At 36.3% G+C, this 22,155-nt stretch overlaps 5 protein-coding genes across 6 annotated transcripts; all 5 read left to right on the forward strand.

The window, feature by feature from the left end:
* The first annotated feature begins 1,283 nt into the window (after positions 1–1,283).
* On the forward strand, positions 1,284–3,479 carry LOC125196231 (malate dehydrogenase, cytoplasmic). Its single transcript, XM_048094657.1, has 7 exons — positions 1,284–1,444; positions 1,885–2,043; positions 2,133–2,308; positions 2,458–2,735; positions 2,826–2,961; positions 3,043–3,154; positions 3,263–3,479. The coding sequence occupies exons 1-7, from the start codon at positions 1,402–1,404 to the stop codon at positions 3,355–3,357; spliced, it is 999 nt and encodes a 332-aa protein (XP_047950614.1). The 5' UTR covers positions 1,284–1,401; the 3' UTR covers positions 3,358–3,479.
* A 1,029-nt stretch (positions 3,480–4,508) lies between these two features.
* LOC125192523 (neuroguidin) lies at positions 4,509–7,097 on the forward strand. Of its 2 annotated transcripts, none has more exons than XM_048090121.1 (9): positions 4,509–4,645; positions 4,761–4,857; positions 4,955–5,042; positions 5,197–5,376; positions 5,601–5,780; positions 5,906–6,079; positions 6,162–6,316; positions 6,435–6,561; positions 6,795–7,097. In XM_048090121.1, exons 2-9 carry the CDS (start codon positions 4,811–4,813, stop codon positions 6,804–6,806), a joined length of 963 nt encoding a protein of 320 aa, XP_047946078.1. In that variant the 5' UTR covers positions 4,509–4,645; positions 4,761–4,810; the 3' UTR covers positions 6,807–7,097. The 2 variants fall into 2 exon arrangements, with proteins under 2 accessions (XP_047946078.1, XP_047946079.1); XM_048090122.1 differs by having other exon boundaries at positions 4,517–4,628.
* Positions 7,098–7,847: 750 nt separating this feature from the next.
* Positions 7,848–12,515, forward strand: LOC125191997 (protein tas-like). Its single transcript, XM_048089450.1, has 8 exons — positions 7,848–8,133; positions 8,286–8,381; positions 8,779–8,862; positions 9,837–9,997; positions 10,480–10,597; positions 11,307–11,442; positions 11,538–11,716; positions 12,060–12,515. The coding sequence occupies exons 1-8, from the start codon at positions 7,870–7,872 to the stop codon at positions 12,297–12,299; spliced, it is 1,278 nt and encodes a 425-aa protein (XP_047945407.1). The 5' UTR covers positions 7,848–7,869; the 3' UTR covers positions 12,300–12,515.
* Positions 12,516–13,757: 1,242 nt separating this feature from the next.
* Positions 13,758–17,551, forward strand: LOC125195871 (putative E3 ubiquitin-protein ligase XBAT34). The gene is made up of 9 exons (XM_048094137.1): positions 13,758–14,042; positions 14,521–14,635; positions 15,003–15,083; positions 15,183–15,271; positions 15,352–15,443; positions 15,760–15,841; positions 15,979–16,081; positions 16,490–16,575; positions 16,651–17,551. Exons 1-9 carry the CDS (start codon positions 13,941–13,943, stop codon positions 17,329–17,331), a joined length of 1,431 nt encoding a protein of 476 aa, XP_047950094.1. The 5' UTR covers positions 13,758–13,940; the 3' UTR covers positions 17,332–17,551.
* Positions 17,552–20,875: 3,324 nt separating this feature from the next.
* LOC125195872 (protein LIGHT-DEPENDENT SHORT HYPOCOTYLS 4) lies at positions 20,876–22,155 on the forward strand. The gene has a single exon (XM_048094138.1). It carries the CDS (start codon positions 21,191–21,193, stop codon positions 21,779–21,781), a length of 591 nt encoding a protein of 196 aa, XP_047950095.1. The 5' UTR covers positions 20,876–21,190; the 3' UTR covers positions 21,782–22,155.

Consider the following 22,155-nt stretch of genomic DNA (forward strand, 5'->3'; position numbering starts at 1 on the left):
AATTTATGTTTTGGTTGATATCTACATAAATACTTTAATGTTGATAATCAGGTACCGCCCTAGATGAGATCGAGGTCGACTTGGTTGTTGCTCCTTATATATTGCAATAAAACTTTGTGCTCCAACCACACAACCACCCTGCATTTGCCCTAATTCGTGAAAGGATACCTGAGATGCCAAATTAAGATATACTATATACTCTTGACTCCATACTCCATGACACAATTTTGGAAACATATTATCGGACATGGATGGTTGAGATATAATGAACATAATGAGCCAATATATGCTCATCTGGAAAAAGATGAGTATATGTTGTTGTTTATTTGAAGATTTTTTAAAAAGTTACGGAGTACTATATATTTTGGCGACGACCTTCTTCTTCACCTAATGAATTTCAACCTGACAAATAAATTGCTTCCCGATCCTTTAGTGAAGAAATTTCCATCGTATTTGTATGGATTGATTATTCGGTGATTTTGTTGTCATTACATGTCAAAAACTAACTTTAAATTATTGTTCATGCTCGTATAATTAAGTCATTCATCAAACTTCGAATATAATAGAGAAATTACGCATTTGTTGATGTTTATAGTTTGTTTATTCAACTTGTTGTATCCTACGAACAAAGTAAGTCGCATAGTCATAATATTATGCCGAGAGAAATTTATTCAAAGTGGCAAAGCTACATCTTACTACATTCCTATATTGGAGTGAGTTGTAAATTTAATACTTAACATTCCAATTTATTCAAAGTGGCAAATCAGTTTGCACCTTACATTCCTGTTGGAGTAAGGTGTAATTATAATAAATGTTACATTCCTTATTCCTATCCTATGTCTATTTGAGGTTTTAAATAATGATAACAATATGAATTCTTTTTACCATTCTAAACACAAATATCTCATGAAAATATGAAAAAGCATCAATCTCATAATTAAACAAACATTACCCACAGTTTATTTTATGTTAGAAAAAAACCATGCATTTTTGTCAAATTCTGATTCATTATGCAACTTAAAAAATCAAATCATACAAATCATTAATTTTAATATTTTTCTCAAATTTTCAATGTGATATTCAAAAAATTACTAAACTTAATAACGCATAAACGTCATCAATTTAAAAATGTGAATTTGACCAATTTTTTTCCCTAATTTGCCATTTATTCTAAGTGAAACTACTGTATTTAATTAGTGAAAACCAAGTGCACTCCGGTTTGAACACAAATATTTAGCGGGTTCGTTTTTTTTTCTCATTCCTAATCACAGTAGTTTGTTAATGCTAATCGAGTTTTCCTCATCAACAATTTTGCATATAAATACTTGACGTACCTAAACCATCGCTTTCACCGCAGATTTTAAGCAGAATCGATCTCACATCACAATTCAGTACGAAGCAATGGCGAAGGAACCACTACGAGTTCTCGTCACCGGCGCCGCAGGTGAGATTTTTTTTTTTTTTTAAATCTAATGATTTTGGATCAGTTTTTAATTAGCGAAATAGTAGATCATAAATCCGTTGATCTTGTGTGAGTGAAGTTTTTCTGTTTAAACGATTGATGCTTATTGAAAGGAATAGCTGTGTGTTAAAAATGTGGAAATTTTTATCGTCATTTCCAGAGGTTTATGAGATTTCTGGTATTAGCCTGAATTTTAATTGTTTCAGTTCTATCATTTGACACTGGAATCTAGGGCTTATAACATGATTGGATCTGTGATATTGCTTCTGTGCCTGTGGTGTTTGATGTTTGAACCACAACGCTGCATTTCGAAATTAAACTTGTGTGATGAACTCGATCTACAGTTTCATGATTGCTTTAAGTGGTTGTAAATGTTATTAGCAGCGGCATCCTGTTACTAAGGGCTTGTTTGTTTTTAATAGGACAAATTGGATATGCTTTAGTGCCTATGGTTGCTCGTGGAGCTATGTTGGGACCTGATCAGCCTGTGATTCTCCACATGCTCGATATTGCGCCTGCAGCTGAGGCGCTCAATGGCGTCAAAATGGAATTGGTCGATGCAGCATTCCCTCTCCTTAAAGGTAGCATATATGCTTGTCTTGCTAAGTCCTGACTACTTGTATGTATGCTTATAAACTGAGACATGTTTGATTGTGCTGTTGAAAATCAGGCGTTGTAGCCACCACCGATGTAGTTGAAGCTTGCACCGGTGTCAATGTTGCTGTCATGGTTGGTGGCTTCCCAAGGAAAGAGGGCATGGAGAGGAAAGATGTGATGTCAAAGAATGTGTCCATCTACAAGTCTCAAGCCTCTGCTCTTGAAAAGCATGCTGCACCTAACTGCAAGGTTAAATTAGTTTCTGGTTTCAGTGAACACTAGTTAGTAGTAGTATCATTTATTTGGTTAGAAACCAAAATTTAGTCATAGTTTGTGTGTTTACATACTATAAACCTTTTACCTCTTTAATTCTTACTGTGTGTAGTTTGTACTTGCAGGTTCTGGTTGTTGCTAATCCTGCCAATACGAACGCGTTGATTCTTAAGGAATTTGCTCCATCAATTCCTCAGAAGAACATTACTTGCTTGACTAGATTGGACCACAACAGGGCCCTCGGACAGGTTTCAGAGAGATTGAAGGTGCAAGTAGCAGATGTCAAGAATGTGATCATTTGGGGGAATCACTCCTCAACACAGTATCCCGATGTCAACCATGCATCCGTCAAGACTTCATCCGGAGCAAAGCCTGTGCGCGAGCTCGTTGCCAATGATGAATGGTACTACATGAGTTAGTTTGGTTGAACAAACAAAGAAAAAAAATAAAAATTCATCACCTTAGAAATTTAAATTCTTTTGTATATTGCCAGGCTGAAAGGGGAGTTCATTACAACTGTGCAGCAGCGCGGGGCTGCTATAATCAAAGCTAGAAAGTTTTCTAGTGCGCTATCTGCTGCGAGTTCTGCTTGTGATCATATCCGCGACTGGGTCCTTGGCACTCCGGAGGTATGTTTTTGCTTGCTTGTTTATTCAGCTTCCTTTATGTAGACTTTAGATTTATATGATATTTTGTTGGATATTTTATAGGGTGATTGGGTTTCAATGGGTGTATACTCTGATGGATCATACAATGTCCCAGCTGGTCTCATCCATTCATTTCCAGTTACCTGCAAGAATGGAGAGTGGTCAATTGTTCAAGGTTAGAATACATTACTCCATTATATTTCTGCTTCTTACTATCTTACTGCATATGAGTTTTCGGACATATCATCGTAGTTTCGTGTCACTAATTTAATTGTGTGTTTAGGTCTGTCGATTGATGAGTTTTCGCGGAAGAAGTTGGATGCAACTGCTCAAGAACTGAGTGAGGAGAAATCGTTGGCGTATTCTTGCCTTCAATAGTTTTGATATAGTTGCAGCATTAATAATGGCATTTGCCTCTTCTATAATGATATTCGTTTTCATAACTTCCATAAAAAGAAATTGCGTACATTTTATAGTAGCAGTATTAATTATTTTGTGCATTTCAAATTCGACTATCACAAATTGCATGCGAATAAACCAAACGTTGATTATTATTATTGAAGAATTGAACATGTAAAGCAGTGTATACTGGGTAGTCCTCCTGGATATCATTCACACGACACGAGAGTATTATTTGAGTTAAATAGATGGAATTTGACAACAATCGAAATAGTAATGTTTATAATTTATATTAATTGTATGTGCTAAATCACGCGCACTATGTACACACATAAACTAATGCAATAACTGGTAATTGAAAAATCGTATTCGAGATTGGAGTAGAATTCAAAGAGAATAATAAGAATAGTTAATCAAAATAAGCATCTTTGATAAGAAAAAATTTTGGTTTGAGAAATAGAAGTGAATAATAAACCAAAGTTTTCTAGTAAGATCAATACTGGTGCGAACCATTAACCCATAAGTAACTTTAATATAAAAAATGGTTATAAATCAGGACATTCATTAAGGATTTTAAAATTGCTTATCCAAAGTTAATGATCAATATTCCATCTACTTTTAGTTAAGAATGATCGAGTCTTTGTTAAATCGTTTCAATTGATATGTCTCAATCTTAGGATAATGTGGAGTTATATTCACATTTCAATTTTCTCTTAAAAATGTTAACAGAAAATATTGAGATTATCAAGCAAATACCAAAATATACTAGTATAATTTTCACAATTAATACATTCACTTTTGTGAAATTTAATTTCAATACATAATAATATGTTTACACATTTCAATATTAGAGATCAAAATCAACTCAATTCTAACTATGTATACAATATTTAGCTATTTAAATATAAATATTTTTATAAATTATACAACTTGAATACCAAATATAAATAACTAAATTTATTTACAAATATAAACCTTAAATAATTGCAATATGCAGAATACTGAGAATAATAAAAAAGTGAATAAATTTGTATGTACTTAAAAGTTACTACTACATTTACTTAAATAAAAAAGGATTTAAATTTAACAATAAGTCAACAATTTAAAAGCCCAAACTAGTTAGTCCAAACGGTATGCACACACCAATATATTTTCTCAAACCCTACATATCCTTCTCTCTTCCCTTCACCGGCGAAACCAGCCCAGCCAGTTTCAATCGCTGCGCCTGCCTCACCGCCTTGCCGCCAGAGGTAATTTATCATAACGAGTGAGTTTTATTTGTACTTTGTTGCGCATAGTATTTCGTTTGTTAGTTAATTCAACCAAATTCTGCATTTTGAGTGAATGCAAATTTATTGAATCTCTACTTCTTATATGCTCAGGAGCCATAGACATTGATAGTTTGTGAAATCAATTTTGAGCAGCAGAAAGAATGACCGAGGTACTTAGTTCTACGCCTAGCGATGAACGAATTAGTAGGTAAGGATATCAGTTATCATTCGATTTTTTTTTCCATTTTGTCAAAAAAAAGAAAAAACAAAAAAAAACTTACGTTTATATGAAATGAATGGTCCAGAGAATCTCCACAGTTGGTAGCTCTGTTGAAGGAAATGAAGGAAGGTTTGGATAATGTGACGAATAAAATCAAAGTTTTGACTTCTAAGGTGTGTCTTGATATCTTTTGGATCTTGGATCAGCTGTTATTTGATTTGATGCGATTTATGTTATGAACTTCTCATCTCTCAAGCATAATAGGGATGAATATTGGATGATGAAATCGAAGGGTTCCAATGTTCACGTAAACTGTTTTAATTACAGGTGAAAGCAGGAAATTTCCCAACATCAGATGGGATAACCTATCTTGAGGCCAAGCACTTGCTTCTGTTGAACTATTGCCAGTCTCTTGTCTATTTTCTGCTTCGCAAGGCTAAAGGATTATCGATTCAGGGGCATCCAGTTGTGAGGAGTCTTGTTGAGATTAGATTATTCTTGGAGAAGGTATCTCTTTATATCTCCCATCACATTGACTGTAGAAATAGAATGAAAAGAGACGAGAATAAATAGCGAACCAATTACTTAGGGAAGCGTGTGTTAATCTATGCTCACATTTGTATATCAAAGATTTGAAGCTTAGATGACTTGTAGTGGTGGTGCACTGTGGTTTTCAATTCAGTTCAGTTCATTTAGGAAATCGATTCCCTTATCTCTTGGTTTTCTTGCAGATTCGCCCAGTAGACAGGAAAATGCAATACCAAATTCAGAAGCTAACAAATACCACTACGACAACGGAAGAACCAACTCTTGCTCAGAAGGGAACAGATAAAAGTGAGAAGCAGGAGGACTTGTTAAAATATCGCCCAAATCCAGATTTGCTTATCAGCAAAACCAAAGCAACTTCAGAGGTGATTAATAGTACTCCTACCTTAATTCAGCAGCTATTAGTTATTAGTATAATTATCTATTGCTAGTGTTTGTGGGTTATCCTCCCATCATTTCCTTTAAAGAATAAAATGAGATTGTTCTATAGGATGGTTCTGGTGTATATCGACCCCCCAAATTCGCCCCAACTGCTATGGAGGAAGATAAGATGTCAAAACAAGAGAAAAACGCTTTGAGGAAAGAAAAACAAATGATGCGACAAGCGAAACAGAGTGCTTATGTTAGAGAGTTAATGGATGATCTTGAGGGAAGACCTGAAGAGGTGAGTTTATGGTAGAACATTAACAATATAGTAGACATTTTTTTGTTATGGGTTTATATGTGCTGAATCATGCTGAATGCAGATTAGAGAAAGTGTGGGAGCAGAGAGTAGAGAAGCAAGGAGGTACATTGAAAAGATGGAGGAACGTGCACGACAAGAAGAGGAACTTTTTACTCGTGCACCTATAACCAAGGCTGAGAAACAGAAGATGAAACACTTAACTAAGTCTAGAAACGGGTAAGTTCCTGGGGACCATAGACCAAAGCTGCATTGGATGAGTCATCTCCCATGATAATATTGTTTCCCCTGTGCTATTCTAATAAATCAAGTGCTGCTTTCTTTTTTGTTGTGCCAGGTTGCTTGGTCTCACTGAAAGTTTCTTTGACGAGATAAAAAGTTTACCCCTTGATGGTAGTGCCCCGGAAGAAATGACCAGTTTTAACAATGCTGGCAGCGGAGATAGGAAATTTAAGAGGCGCAAGGTATGGCTCTGTATTCTTATATGTCTACTAGTTGCCATCCCACGAATTAGCTGAAAATTGTCGTGTATGGTTTTTTATGGATCCACCATTCAATTCTAGGCACAGGATCTTGATATCATGAGATTGAAACTGCTGCTGCTCAAAGCAAATCTCATTTCCTTTCCTCATTAATTTGATTTATTTTGCCTAGAAAATCTCCTAACAGAAAGCACTGTGAATGCCTTCTTTTACAGAGAAAGCATTGAGTCGAGGAGATATCAGGAGACATTGAGACAGGAAGACATGCTTGAGAATAGGATGGCCTTTGTGCTGTTGTGTTGAAGTTTTGCCAAATATAAGTAGAGACCATTGTGTTGGTCTCAGCCTAATGAGTCTAATGACATGAGCTTATATGTTTGGCATTGAGAGATTATATTGTAACATATGTATTATTTTTCTCCTTGACTATGAGATAATGACTAGTGTAACACACATGAAAGGATCCTTTTGAGTTACAAATCCATACCTTTCATTCATAAAATATTTTTGACCTTTTACTTTTTCTTGTGCTCTGGTGTTGTTAGTCTTGATCAACTGTTCAATATAATGATATGAATAAGATGAATGTCTTGAGTTAGTAGTACTTTGCTTAAAAAAGATGCTAGTGAATATGGTTCAGAACATTTTAATACATGCTTCCAATTTCACATATTGAATTTGTATGTTACAGAAAATTGACGATTAATTTAAATTTTTATGTTATAGAAAATTGACGATTAATTTGAATTTTTATGTTATAGAAAATTGACGATTAGTTTTTTGAAGTCACAAAAATACTTCCATAGTTGCATCTAGCATGATATTAGTGTTACCTTGCGCATAGTTGCTTCATGAGCTCATAGAGATAGAGATGGAGATAATTGTTTTTCATGCTACTACTAGCTAGTACTACTCATTAAAATTTAAATGGAATTAGGTAGGGATGATCGATTTGATGAATTATATGAATATTAGTAGGAGTATTATTTATTAGGTTGAGTTAATATAGTGAATCGATATTTAATAAGGATAATGACATACTATTAGAGTAGACTGAGTAGTCTTGACTTAATGAATTTTAATCTTTCACGAGAAATGAATATAGGCAAATTCAGTATTGAGAAATGAGAAATGCGGCAAATGTGACTACAACGACACCCATTCAAAAAGTAAAGGGTGTGAAAAATAATAACTTAGTAGATGGAGGACCTAAGCGCAATATAGTAATAATCTAGAGAACTGGTTAGGCCATATAGGCTCAAAGGCAGCTATCGTGTCATCAACGAATCCATGGCTTCATCGCTCAACTCCTCCGTAATTCTCGCGTCTCTCCTCGACGCTAGATGTTCCACTTCCGCCGTCACTCGTTTCCCGTTACACCAGGCGCCGCCGCCGGTAGGCGGCAGGAACCTCGCGGTGCTTTGGAGGTCGAAGAGGAAGAAGAGGAGCAGCAACAGCTTCGTTGTTTTCAGCAAAAAGCAGCAGGAGAACTCGTTGCAGTACAGAAAGCTCGGGGACTCCGACCTCGTAATCAGCGAAATCACTCTCGGCACTGTGAGTTCTCTCTCGATTTTGATTCGAATTGCTGCGTTTTGAAATTATCCGTCATTTTATGGCAGAATTTTCAATCACATTGTAAATTTGTAATGCGGAGGTTTTAGTTATTCTAATAGAGTGATGGAATTGTGTGGTTATGGATATTACAGATGACTTACGGCGAGCAGAACACGGAGAAAGAGGCTCACGAGCAGCTCAGCTACGCGTTTGAGAGTGGAATTAATATTCTAGACACCGCGGAAATGGTAAGCTCAATCACACTTCACCAAACTATACGTGCCACTGCGAATTAGAATGTGATGAATTCATTATAAATAATCCTACAATGGGATGGGTTTGCTAGTTATATTTGGATGGAGACTACCAATTTTTCCTGCACTTTGTCTCTGCACATTGAATCAAGCATGTTAAGTCCATCGTTTTTCATTAATTTTTTCAAGTTTTTTGTTCTGGCTGTGATGCTTCGCAACAGAAGTTTCATAAGTTTAAAACAGCCTGTTTGAGCAGCTTTTCTGTTTTAACAGACGGATTAGAAGGGTTCACATTTTCTGCAAAATAGTAGTACTATCTTCTAAGCACATTTTCTGTTTGCCATTTCTGGTTAATAAGAGATTCTGTTTCTGTTTTTCTTGCCCTTTAAAGTATCCAGTACCACCGCGAGAAGAGACCCAGGGGAGGACAGACCTGTATATCAGTAGCTGGCTGAAGACTCAACCCCGAGACAAGGTGCGTAGTTATATTAACTCTAGTTTTGTTTTGGACTTTCACTTCATGCTTGATTGGTATTCTCATTGAGTTTTGGCCATTTTTTCCTTCCTCTTCTCACTGTTGCAAAACCTTGAGAGTCAGAGGGATTTAATGTTTTTGTACGATCTATCTATAACCCATGATCCAGGATTCTTGGGGTGTCATAACTGTCATAGACTTTTTACAATATCAATGGCCACATCTGTTAACTCGTAAATCTTACTTGTGATAATCTCATGGCTGTAGCCTAGATATTTTTGCTAATTTTAGGCCAAAGAACTTGACAATGTAAGGCTACAGACTGTCAAATACTAATGAATTTGTTATTCCATTAATTGTTGAAAGTTGTTCATTTTTTTTATGGAAACAAGGCGAGAAGCAGAAATGCATTACTGTCCACAAACAAATCAAACTGAATATGAACTCTAGATGACTTCCTCAGCATGAAGTGCCATCCAAGCTAATGGCTGCGGAAATTTGGAAAACTCTAGACAACATATTTAATGGTGACCAGCCTTATTTTATACCCTAATGCAATCCTACCAAAATTAATCAATGAAATAACACATAACTTAATGAGATACCCCAGGTAGAACCTCAATCCAGGCGCAAATTACAAAATCCATTGTCTTAAACCATAGCTTGATCATTCTTTTTGCTGCTATACAGGTGATAGTGAGAATTCATATAATTTTCAATTTCATACTCAATGTGGATCCTTCTGATAAGTCTCCCGAAATGTAACCTGTGGCAGCCCCCAGCTTACTCTAAATGACCAAGATTTAATGTCATTACTGTGTCACAATGTGTGGTACAGAACTTACAGAAATAATGTGCTTCGTATAACTTCATTGGATCATCAACATGTAATGCATTAGATATAATAGTCCTCTTATGGTTTTGCATTATGGCAGAGTTGCGAGACATCTCAAGATCTCTTTTCTTCAAACTAGGTTATTCTGGCAACAAAAGTGTCTGGTTACTCAGAGCGATCCCGTTATTTGCGTGACAGTAGAGAGGCTCCGCGAGTTGATGCTGCTAATATCAGGGAAAGTGTGGAGAAAAGTCTTAAACGTCTTAATACTGATTACATCGACTTACTCCAGATTCACTGGTAACATCCATTACATCTTATAAGTTATACCATATTCAGTTCTTATTCTTCGATTGGTAAAATAAAAAATTTATTCTTCTTGTTCGGTGCAGTACATTTTAAGTTTAGGTCATTGCTTGTAAAAAGAAGCTTATAAACATCAGATCAGATTCCATATAGAAGCAGTTATCCTGGGTAAATGAAATTTTAACTTTGTTTTAAAGATATAGGTTCGACTCTTTATAGGTTTGAGACTTGTAGCTTCCTCTCAAAGGAGGTATTTGTGTGGAGTTGTTGTGCTAGGAAATTCTACTTGTCTTGTCTATATATCATTTATTTGCACAAAATATCCTCATTGATAATGATGCAGCTGTAGCCGGTTTAGCTTTTAGAACAATTGAGATAACAGAGAAATGGCATCATAGACTCTGCAGTCTACACATGAACACACTAAGCCAGTTATCCTTGCAACTCTGCTCATAAACAACTACTTGGCATTCCAGGCCAGATCGGTATGTTCCATTATTTGGGGAATATCTGTATGATTCTTCAAAGTGGAGGGAAAGTGTACCGTTTGCTGAGCAACTGAGGGGATTCCAAGAACTCATTGATGAGGGGAAGGTATACTTCTGTTGTTTCTGTAATGTTTTTGGCATTTGCAATAGTCAAAAGTAGAAGGGAACAGGTTGTTTCCGGAAAATTTTTACCTTATTAACTGAATATGTTGACCAAATTGATCAGATTCAGATTATTTTATTCATTGATGGCATACCTTATTTACTAAGTTTGTTTTCACAAAGATATAATCATACTAATATTATGACCTCACTAATCTGGATAGTATGAACAAAGACCTCATATATCAAGCACATTATAGGGCCATTTACTAATACACTTGTTTTGATATTTTTTAATCACTATATCACAAAAGCAAGAAAAAAACCTCACCGTGAAAAGATGATAGCAGATAAGACTCGTAGCTATTCAGATTTTGGGTGTATATGTCGTTTCTTGACTCCATGGAAATGAAATCCATGAGTTTCTGATCAGATGAATGACTGTGGTTCGGATTGGGCTGCTCTTTTGAATCTGTTTTGTAAGATGCATTATTACACGCTTCCATAGATCTCATGTAAAATTTTATCTAGGAGAACACATTGCTTGGTCTGATATAACATTGCTTAGTCTGATATTACATTGCTTAGTCTGATATTACATTGCTTAACTTGAATTCTCTCAAATAAATAAGTAAACAATGAACAAGTCAATGCCAAGCAGTTTATTATAACTACAACTCAATAATGGTTGCCAATTACCCAAATTTAAACAGGTGAGGTACATTGGCGTTTCCAATGAAACATCATATGGAGTCATGGAGTTTGTTCATGCTGCAAAAGTTGAAGGACTACCAAAAATTGTCAGCATCCAAAATAATTATAGTATGCTGGTTAGGTGCAAATTCGAAAGTAAGTTATACTTCAGCACACTCAAGATATCATAATTTTACCATGCAGCATTCTGTGTGAAGTCGAGTTAACTAACATACTGTAATAACATGCAGCCGACCTGGTTGAAGTGTGCCATCCAAAAAATTACAACATTGGTTTGCTTGCGTATTCTCCCCTTGCCGGTGGATCATTGAGTGGGAAGTATCTAGACATCAACTCGGAAGCTGCAAAGAAAGGCAGGTTTAACCTATTTCCCGGCTACATGGAAAGATACAATAAGTCTTTTTCTAAGGTAAGGAAAGATGCTACTCCACTTCTTATGAGCACTATCATCAAATACTTTATGCCAAGATCATTATTGTCTACATCGAGCTATGGCTTCTTCTATTACTTCACATATACATTAATATAAACATTTGACATTTCATGCTATTGAATCCTGTAAGGGAGTGCTTGCTTTGGGCGATAAGTTAGATAAAACTTATATAGGCTAATCCACCTCATGCTGTCCAATTTCAGTTGTTTAATCATCTAATCCTGTAAATACTTACTCTTATCACATGGACTATCAGTCTAGATGCCCTCAAACATAATGAGACAGCACTGATCTAACTGTATCTAATATAAATCCCCAGGAAGTTACGATCAAGTACCTCGAGGTGGCAAAGAAACACGGGCTGAGTCTAGTTGAGTTAGCTCTTGCATTTGCACGAGACCGACCATTTGTAACCAGCTCGATCATAGGCGCCACTACTATGGACCAACTAAGAGAAGATATCGATGCATTTTTGACAACTGAGAGGCCTCTGCCTCCTGAGGTGACACAGGATATTGAATCTATTTTCAAAAAATTCAAAGATCCTGCAATTGACTAGCCTAGTCAATCCAAACTATAACCCCTTGTGTTTCTCTGGATATTTTCTCTCAGATTTCAGTGAAAAAACAATACTGTGATCAATAATCTTCACTATTCACATGTATGCATGTCAACATGTGGGAGAAGGCAATAGTTGAATAGAGTATTGTGACTTGAGATTCTTTTCTTTTTTTGAGGGAACCTTCAAAATGTGAGATAGTACTTTTTTGTGTTACTCTATATTTTTATACGTAAATGTGACTTATATACAACTACTTGAATAAGTATTTTTCTTATAAGTTGCATGAAATTATTCCCCAGCACTAGCTAGCAATTGAGATGATGCCATTATTAACAACGACTAGACCACCTGCCCCGAATTATTAAAGGTTTTCATATGTATTGTCGGTATAATAATATTAACTGTATCTATAATATCTTCGTTCAGTTCAGGGGCACCCAAATACTCCTAGTAAATATCTTGTGTAAAGAGTGAGATTATTTACTTCGATCCTCATCGTTCCAAAATGGCAAAGCCTTTACTAAATTAGAAACAAAAAAGAAAAAGAAAGACGAGTATAAAACTTGAAAGGTAGCAGTATTATAGGCCTTGATAATCATCCTTCAATGCACCTCCGGGTCAGACCTGATCTCATCTAGGCCTAACCCGGAGGATGCCCCGATGTTTGCCACCACAGACCCTCAGCCATCCATAATCCATTTGTGCCAAGATGAAGATCCCACTATCCGGCAATGTACATATCATCTTATTTCTATATTTCTCTACATGTCATCCATTGATGAAGTTTCCTCTTCCTTTTTAAACTACTCCGTATAAATTTGAAGTCTATATACTACTAGGGGCTTCTTGGTATGATGGAATGGAATGTGATTCCTACTTCCATTCTATTCATTTGCTTGGTGTGATGGAATGAACGAGTGAATGGATGAAAATGCAAAGGAAATCCAAGAAAATTGACATTTCATTTCTATCTTCATTCCAACCTTCATTCCATTTCACCCTCATTCCATTATATCATACCAAGCATGCCCCTAGTATTATCCTGGTATTGGTAAAAGAGTAAATAAGACAATAAATTACTCCACTACTAATATATACAAGGAAGCACCCCCTCCACCTAAAGTTACACAAATTAGTAAATTAGAAACAAGGATATTGGAAGGTGATTGGCTTCGAGCCGCGCCTGTAATTATAATTTCATTTATTTAAACTTACTCTCGAATAAATATATGTTAAAAAAAAAAACTCTTTGCTGAACAGTGTAACGATATCACTATCGCTATATTTCTTGAAATATAAAAAAAAATCAGCAATTTTCTTTGATTTATCGTATGGAAAACAAAATTTTTGTTTTGGAATGAGTAAAGATCGTGGAAAGTAAAGAGGCTAATTATTAAAATTCAGTCAATTTCATTAAAATAAAATCATGGAAATGTGATTTTCATCTCTTACTGAGTAAGGAACTGAAACTTCTCCATATCCAGACCCGCGTCGCCCCCAATTCACCAAATTCTCTGATTATATAATTCCACTTTTATTTGTCTCTCTCTTATCCCTTTTTTGGGATAACGAATTGGGCGATCAATTTTCCTTCGTATTTTCCTTCCTTTTTGATTCTTCCAAGAAGGAAGAAAATCAATGGGGCAGCAAACATCTAAAGATCAATTGCTGTTTCAGCAGGTGAATTATGGGAATATTGAGGGCATCAAAGCTCTCAGAACTCAAGGTGCTGGTCTTGAGGTATCCCATCTAATCAAATTTCCCGTCTTTTATATTTATAGGTTTCATGTGTTTACGCTGTTGATGTTAGTCAATGCTTATCCCAATCCGATTACATATTAAATGGCACAATTGGCTTATATGTGAAGCTGGGTTTGTGTTGCTTTTGTTTTAACAAGTTTTGAGTGTGATCGGTAGCAAAAGAATTCATTTTGTTTTAGTAGCTAAATTGATGTTTGGTGTTTTATTAATGCTGTTGTTTTATGGGTGCATCATACACATTAATCCTATATCACTTGATGATGCTCCAAGCTTGAATCATATCGAATTAAACTTGATTGGAAGTAACAGATTAACTAGTATGAATCCATAGTTCACAGGGTTGGGGATGGGGTAGTTTGTTTGATGTTATTATGTTAAAGCCGTATTTATATATAAAAAATATATCCAAGTCCAATGAATTTACTTTTTGTGTGCTGAATTCTTCTTCTGGTGGCAGTGGATTGACAGCGAGGGCAAGACTGCGTTGATTGTAGCTTGCATGAACCCACAGCTTTATAACGTAGCAAAAACTTTGATTGAATTGGGTGCCAATGTCAATGTATACCGTCCAGGTAATTGCGTTTGATTGTTCCTTTCATTCCATTATATGCAGTGTTTCATGATTTAACTTGCCTACCTTCTCATTTCTAATAGTGCCTATCCCTATCTGCAACTGCAATGTGCGAAACTGGAAATTGTCAATAAACTATTGCTTGCTAATTCATTTAGAAAAGAAAATTGATTGTCAGTTGATTGTGTTCATGCTACTATAATCACATAAATCACCATTAGCTATGTTTCAAGTTCTCTCTGTTTCTCGGGTGATTTCAAGTACATGCTATGGTACCTTATGATTCAAATTATCATTGTCTATCCCAGTTTTTATTTGATTCTCTAGCATGTTTCTTTATCTTCCAAAACTTTCTTTTTCTCTTGAAGGTCGCCATGCAGGAACTCCTTTACATCATGCTGCCAAAAGAGGGCTGGATCAGACTGTTAAATTACTTCTTTCACACGGAGGTGAGCATTCCCACACCCTCGATTTGCCATGATTCTGAGTCGAGTAGATTAAAAGTGTTTGTTATCTCTTCTTATTTGGATTTTCCATTGAAACTTCAGCAAATGCCCTAATAATGAATGACGATTGTAATACCCCACTTGATCTTGCTAGAGCCAAAGGGTTTGTCAATGTTGTACGAGCTATTGAGGTATACTCAAACTCGTTCTGGTTCAGTTTCTTTGCTAACGGTGATTCTGATAGCTCACCTCTTTCCGGTATGCTGCTCAGAGCCATCTTTGCTTGTTCGCTGGTTGGCTGCGGGAACATTACGGACCTGGATTTCTGGAACGTTTTGCGCCTCAACTGCTCTCAAGAAAAGTGTGAGTATAAAATTGGCATTTCTGTATAAATTGTTTAGTGTAGAGTATTCGTGTTGGAGTTGGTCCTTTGGGTGATACCTCTCTCGAATATAGCTTGGTTCTCATGTCATTCAATTCTCATGCTGGATTACAAACCAATGTCCATATACCACATTTCATTCGATTTGATTAAGAAGTGGGAGCCATTAGCTTTCTTCTGATCTAGACCCTTTGACTTGAAAATGGTCTTCTTTGCCTTTCAATTTGCTCTTCTAGTTACATAGATTTATGTTCTTGATAACACCTACCTTGACTTCTTTCTCTAATATCTTTGCAGATGGGTGGTTGTCTTGCCGTGCGGTTCCCGTAATCTTGCAAGGCCTTTCAAGTTGGAGCTTGCTATATATAACGGTCCACAGGTACCTTATTAGATTTCTTCTGTGCCAATCAACTGTAGTGTGTGCTTATCTGTCGTAGAGAGGTTACAAATAGTTTCATTTGTAAGAATATAGTACTTTGCAACAACCTGGTGATTTTTTGACGTGGTAATTATCAGGATGCTCAACCAAGCATGACTATTCAACTATGGAAGGCCAACTTAGAAGAACCAAATTTCAACCAGCCTGATCCTGCAGCAATCATATCTGATATATCTAAAAGTAAGTCTTTACATTTATTCTTTATTATGATTACCCATGTTAATGCTAGTTTGGTCCATTCATTAGCTGAGGATTAACTAGTTGATGTGCTGTGGCGTGGCATATATTGGGTAATAGCTCTTTTAATAGGAGACTTTAATGGATTTTTGCCCTTGTTTCTATTCCTAGGCCAACCAGTGGCGCAAAATTTTGTACACTTACTGCTTTATTTCGTTCACTCTCACTTTCGATAAGGGGATCTATAATTATGACAGAAAGAGTTGAGGAAGTGCTGCTAAAATGTGTTATTGATACTTTAAAGTTTGAACTAATCATCGGTGTCAGGGATTTATGTCGTTCTTCATGAACATAGTTTGCAAACATGTGTCGTTGAAGGCGGAATCATTTTTGTGTCTCCTGCATTTGCAGGTACTCGAATCAAACTGGCACCTGCTATTGAAAGTGAAAAGCACCAATTGCAAAGGTTTTGCAATGCCTGTAAAGGAATTCCTCAGGTATTCACATTCTCTCACACACATTCATGTGTTGTTATTTGAATTCTTGAACTGAATGAATGGATTGAAAATCAGGTGATGCATCCGTCATATCCTTTCGGCAACCAACCCCCCACTGCTCCACCGACTGCAGCTGCATCAAGTGCAGAAGACGACGAGCTACTGGCAATGGCGATCAATGCTTCTCTTCAGTCAGTCACACATGAGGGGGCATCAAATGCTGACACATATCTTGGATCCGAAGCCAGTCCATCCGCAAGCACAGCCAGCTCAAGCAATAGCTCCAATCAAGTAGAGCCTCACAACAAGGGAGCAGCAAGCGGGGTCAAATCAGAAACTCAGCAAGCTGGATCTATAGCCGGTCCATCTTACGTCCTAGAAAACGACCACACTGGCCCCTCTGTTGTCCAACCAACTCCCGAGGCTCCGTTGTCCGTTGCTGTTCCATCAGCTCCTCCCGCTTCAGATGCTGATATAGGCACCGGTCCCATTATTTACCCGTCTATCGACACTAGCCCAATTGATCTATCTTCTTCCACTGTGGATGCCTCGACTGGTGAAGCCAATGCAAAGGAAGGCGAGGAAACGACTTCGTCTTGTACTATATGCCTCGATGCCCCGCTCGAGGGCGCATGCGTCCCGTGTGGCCACATGGCCGGATGCATGAGGTGTTTGAACGAAATTAAGGCGAAGAGCTGGGGTTGTCCCGTGTGTCGATCCAAGATTGATCAGATTATTCGTATATATGCCGTTTGATTTCCGATTATCGGAAGCTGTTGGCATCTGCAGGAATTGAGGATCAAAGGTCGAAGTTTTTGAACTAGTCGAATGAGTTGTAGTAGCAACTCAAATCGAAGTACATTATGGTGAAGGAATTGTAATGAGAAGTTGAGTTTGTGATTGTGTGCTATACATATTTTGTAAGTGATAGTTATGTATATTGTGTTTTCGAATAATATTATTGTTCTTGATCAAAGTTGTACATGGCGACCTAAAAATGTGGTAAATGCATGTTATGTGTCACTAAAGAAAATAATACATAGAAGATTGAGATATGATAAAATTTTGATGTTGATGGAGGAGATGGAGATTGACAATTTGATATAAGAAAATTGATGATCTAATGTGGACTGCTTACCCATAATAAATGAGGGAAAATAATAAATATATATATCCTTGACTTTATTTTTTTTTTCTCCATACATTTTATAAATAGTCTCTTATTTCATTAAGGAGGGAAAATAAATAAATATATATATCCTTGACTTTACCTTTTTTTTTCTCCATACATTATAAATAGTCTCTTATTTCATTAAGAATACTTCATATATAAAAGCATAGTCTAAACTCTAAACCATCACTTTCAACAATATAGCTGAACATAATATATGTTTGAAATTAGCATATATTTGAATTGATGAATAATAGTACGAAAATGTGTCAGTATTTTATTTCCGATTACATTGAATATAGTTTAATAATGTGTGGAAAATGAAGTTTTGAGGACATGTAGGGGTAGGGTTTATTTGAGTGATCATATCGACATGTGTCAAAGATTATGTGGTAGGACTCTATATAAAATTATGTACTAATAAACACATCAAAGTACTTACTAATTAATCTATTTCAATCTATTACAACAACACTACTATTATTTATATTGGTTAAAAGTTATTCCGGTTAGGCAATGGTAGGAGGTAAAACAATAGTAAATATTCTTAAATTATACTTTTAAATACAGTACTAAATTAGCTCACAAATTAATTTTAATTACATGATGCGCGCAAGTGGCACCAAAAAGTAAAAATGTCTTTATCTTTTAAATACTACTACTAAATTGCCGCAAAAATTATTCTTTTAAATGATTCGATTAAGAATCCTTAGATGATAACTAATTTAACTCTTATTCATATTTAGTTCGCCAATATTATCATTTATATTTCAGCACTTAAATTAAATCTCTTTCTCACTCCGCCCCTTATTTGCGTTTGAGAGCCTTTTATTTCGTAGTATTATTAATAACTAAGTCAAGATTCTCAAGGGAAAAAATTTCAAATACTTAATGTGTTGAAATTGAGGTGTTATATTTAATCCTCACAGAAATTTCTCAGATGATTGTTTAAACTTTTACATAACACGAGCACGTGCTCTGGTTAATCAAAGTGGAAACAAGAATAATAGAGGCCCCCAAGAACTTAAAATTAATTCAAATCTATATATCTAACTACTATCAGTTTCTTCACACTAATCTCTTTTTCTAAACTATTAATTAATATCATCGTTAGAGTTGATAATGGCATGCAATTTGGTGCATCTAATTCGATTTGTTTGAATTCGACATGTTGCCAAACCAGAAGAATTACAATAGATTGTAGAATAACTCATTGTCGATTTGCTCGTATAAGTGTGGATTTAATTTGTAATTAATGAAAATGAATTTTAAAAGATACAAAGGTGCGACCGTCTATCTTCTATCGCGCCAACCCAAACCCTAGCTGCCTCGGATATGGATCTAAATTCTCAAATATTACTGATTGGCGTAGTTCAAGGCTATATATAATTTAATTGTTGTTTACATTCGAGATTAATTATGTTTCTTGCTTTGGTAGTTATTTGATCCGTTGTTTATTTTCGTTGCTTTGCCTTGGTGGTCTATTATATTCTTTTTTATTATATTCTTAGCTAGTTGATAGACGATATATCATGTGTTTTATGATTGTTTGAAATTTTATTTTTTTTACGTTGAAATTGTTATGAAACCACACCTCTTATAAGGTGGATGAGTTTGGTTGACACCACCAAGACTCTTTCCCTAGTAATTCTGTTGCTTTTCTTCCGTAGTAATTATAAATATAGTTTTTATCTCTATGTTCAGTTTATTGCTTTTTATTTTCTAAATTATTTATATACTACTACTACTTCATTACTCGCTATTTTTTTTTTACTTAGAACATTCCATAACAAAGAAAAGTTCATTATTCCTTCCCAAATAGTAGTTGATTTCATGATGGTTATGATATATCGATTCAAATATACTACTATATATATATGTTCCAACATTTTTAATGCTATTCGTATTTCCCTATTAAATTTATTAATATAGTAGTAGTAAATTATACTCCTAATTCATAGTATATTATTCAAAATACATTGAATTCAGTTAACCCACACGTAGAGTGAGAATGCCCTAACTTGATTGGTTTTCATTCTTCTCCGAGTTCATTGAATCACAATCTCAAGTCTCTTTCATACAAAAGACTACTATATCTCTATCTACTTAGATTGTCCAGGACGTCGACTTTTCAAATAAATGGCCTCTATTTCATTTACAGGGACCCAATTTGACTTACAATTCATTTAATTGCCGAAAATGGAGTAAGTTCAAAGTTGATAGTACTTGTATCTAAAAAAATATTAGGAGTACTACAATAATTATATGGACCTTTTACTACAATAGGTATTCACATGGAAACCAATTATTAATACCCCCTAGCTACTTCAGTACTAGTGTTGACGGAGGACGACCTTCCTAAATAATTATAAATACACCAACGCGCATCTCATGGATATAGAATCTATTTATTGTTAATTATGTTAATCATAAATAAAAAATTATTAAGCCATATAGCATCACTAATTGGAAATAGTGAAAATACTGTATCAATTGGCTTAACTGAGACATTGTGGTCACTTATAAAGGTGTTGTCATATCAAAGAAAGTGTTTCTAGACTTTGCATTTCATTTAGACTCACACTAAAAATATATGCATATATATGTGGCTTTGCAATGCACATTCCATATACTTCCACGTGTACATAAATAAAATATGCATGTAATGAAACATTTGATGAGAGCTCACAGTCTACAAAAACACTCCAAATACTCGCTCAAAATTCTACATGATCTCATAATCTATTAATGATAAGTAGTATTATACACCATTAAATACTACTCCCTCCGTACTAGCATATATACAAACATAATCCACAGCACTAGTATTAAAAAATTATTAATAATAGAGTAATTAAGGGGTTCTAGGTCCCAATTTAAGCATCTAATTATATTATCTATAATCACCCTGCCCTACCTTGCAACCTCTTTTTACATCCACAAAAACCCTACTAGGTCCATCTTTCCCAACAACCTATACTACCATTTTCCATTTTCCAATTACCAATACTCTCTCGTAAAAGCACACTAAATCACATTTCATACCATGCTACTCCTACTACTACAGTTGCTCCCTCCATTTTAGGAAAGTAAATCCCCCAACCCAATCCCTTCATTTTTCTTGCAGCCATAAAAGCTAAGTTTTCTAGGATTGAACAAACAACAGCCCAAAAAAGGAGACTTTAAGGTCAATGTTTTTTCCCACTGTTCAACCAAATTAACAAAAGGAAAAAAAAAAAACACAAAAAATCACCCCCTCCCCCCCTTTTTCAGTCTACAACCTCAATTTCCCATACAATTTTCACCTACCCCTTATTTATGGTAAATTACCCAAACCCTATTTCCTTCCCTTCATGCTCAATCATTGCTATTTCCTCTGTTGGTTAATTTCTCCAACCCTAGCTCAGATCCTCCCTCTCTCTCTCTAGAGAAGATCACCAAACCATGGATCCGATCACTCAAGAAATGCTCTCATCAAGCGGAGAAATCAACACCTTCAGCATCACCACCTCGTCCTCGTCCTCGCCCTCGTCCTCATCCAGCGCGGGCGCCATGATGGGCCCCGCAGCCGGCTCCTCCGCCACGACCCTGAGCCGATACGAGAACCAGAAGCGGCGCGACTGGAACACGTTCGGGCAGTACCTCCGCAACCACCGCCCGCCGCTCTCCCTGGCCCTCTGCAGCGGCGCCCACGTCCTCGAATTCCTCCGCTACCTCGACCAGTTCGGCAAGACCAAAGTCCACACGCAGCTCTGCCCCTTCTTCGGCCACCCCAACCCCCCCGCCCCCTGCCCCTGCCCCCTCCGCCAGGCCTGGGGCAGCCTCGACGCCCTCATAGGCCGCCTCCGCGCCGCCTATGAGGAAAACGGGGGCAAGCCCGAGGCCAATCCCTTCGCCGCCAGGGCTGTGCGCCTCTACCTCCGCGAGGTCAGAGACTCGCAGTCCAAGGCCAGGGGGATCAGCTACGAGAAGAAGAAGCGGAAGCGGCCCCCGCCCCAGCCCTCCTCGTTGCCTCCCCCTGACCGTGGGATTTGATCATTAGCATATTATTGCATGGGATCATCCTATTTTTATAAAATCTATCGTTTTAAGACAATGATGCTTCTTCATCTATTTAAGGTACCCTAACTTTTCCCCCCTATCTTTAATTCTTACAAGATTGTTGTTGTTTTTGTTGTATTGTATTGTGCTATTTTTAGTAGATTTTATGGGGTTTAATTAGTTGGTGATGAAATGGAAGGTTTCTATTTATGGTTGATTGGTAATTCATGTTGTAATGAAACCTCAAACATGGCAGGTTCTTTACACTATAGTGGCAGGTACTAAAATCTATGTGAGAGAGAGAAAGCAATGTTGTGAGAAAAAAAAAAAGAAGCAATTTATGACAAGCAAAAATTGGAGATTTTGCA

This window comes from Salvia hispanica, chromosome 6, assembly GCF_023119035.1.
Source record: "Salvia hispanica cultivar TCC Black 2014 chromosome 6, UniMelb_Shisp_WGS_1.0, whole genome shotgun sequence".
Taxonomy (NCBI): Eukaryota; Viridiplantae; Streptophyta; class Magnoliopsida; order Lamiales; family Lamiaceae; genus Salvia; species Salvia hispanica.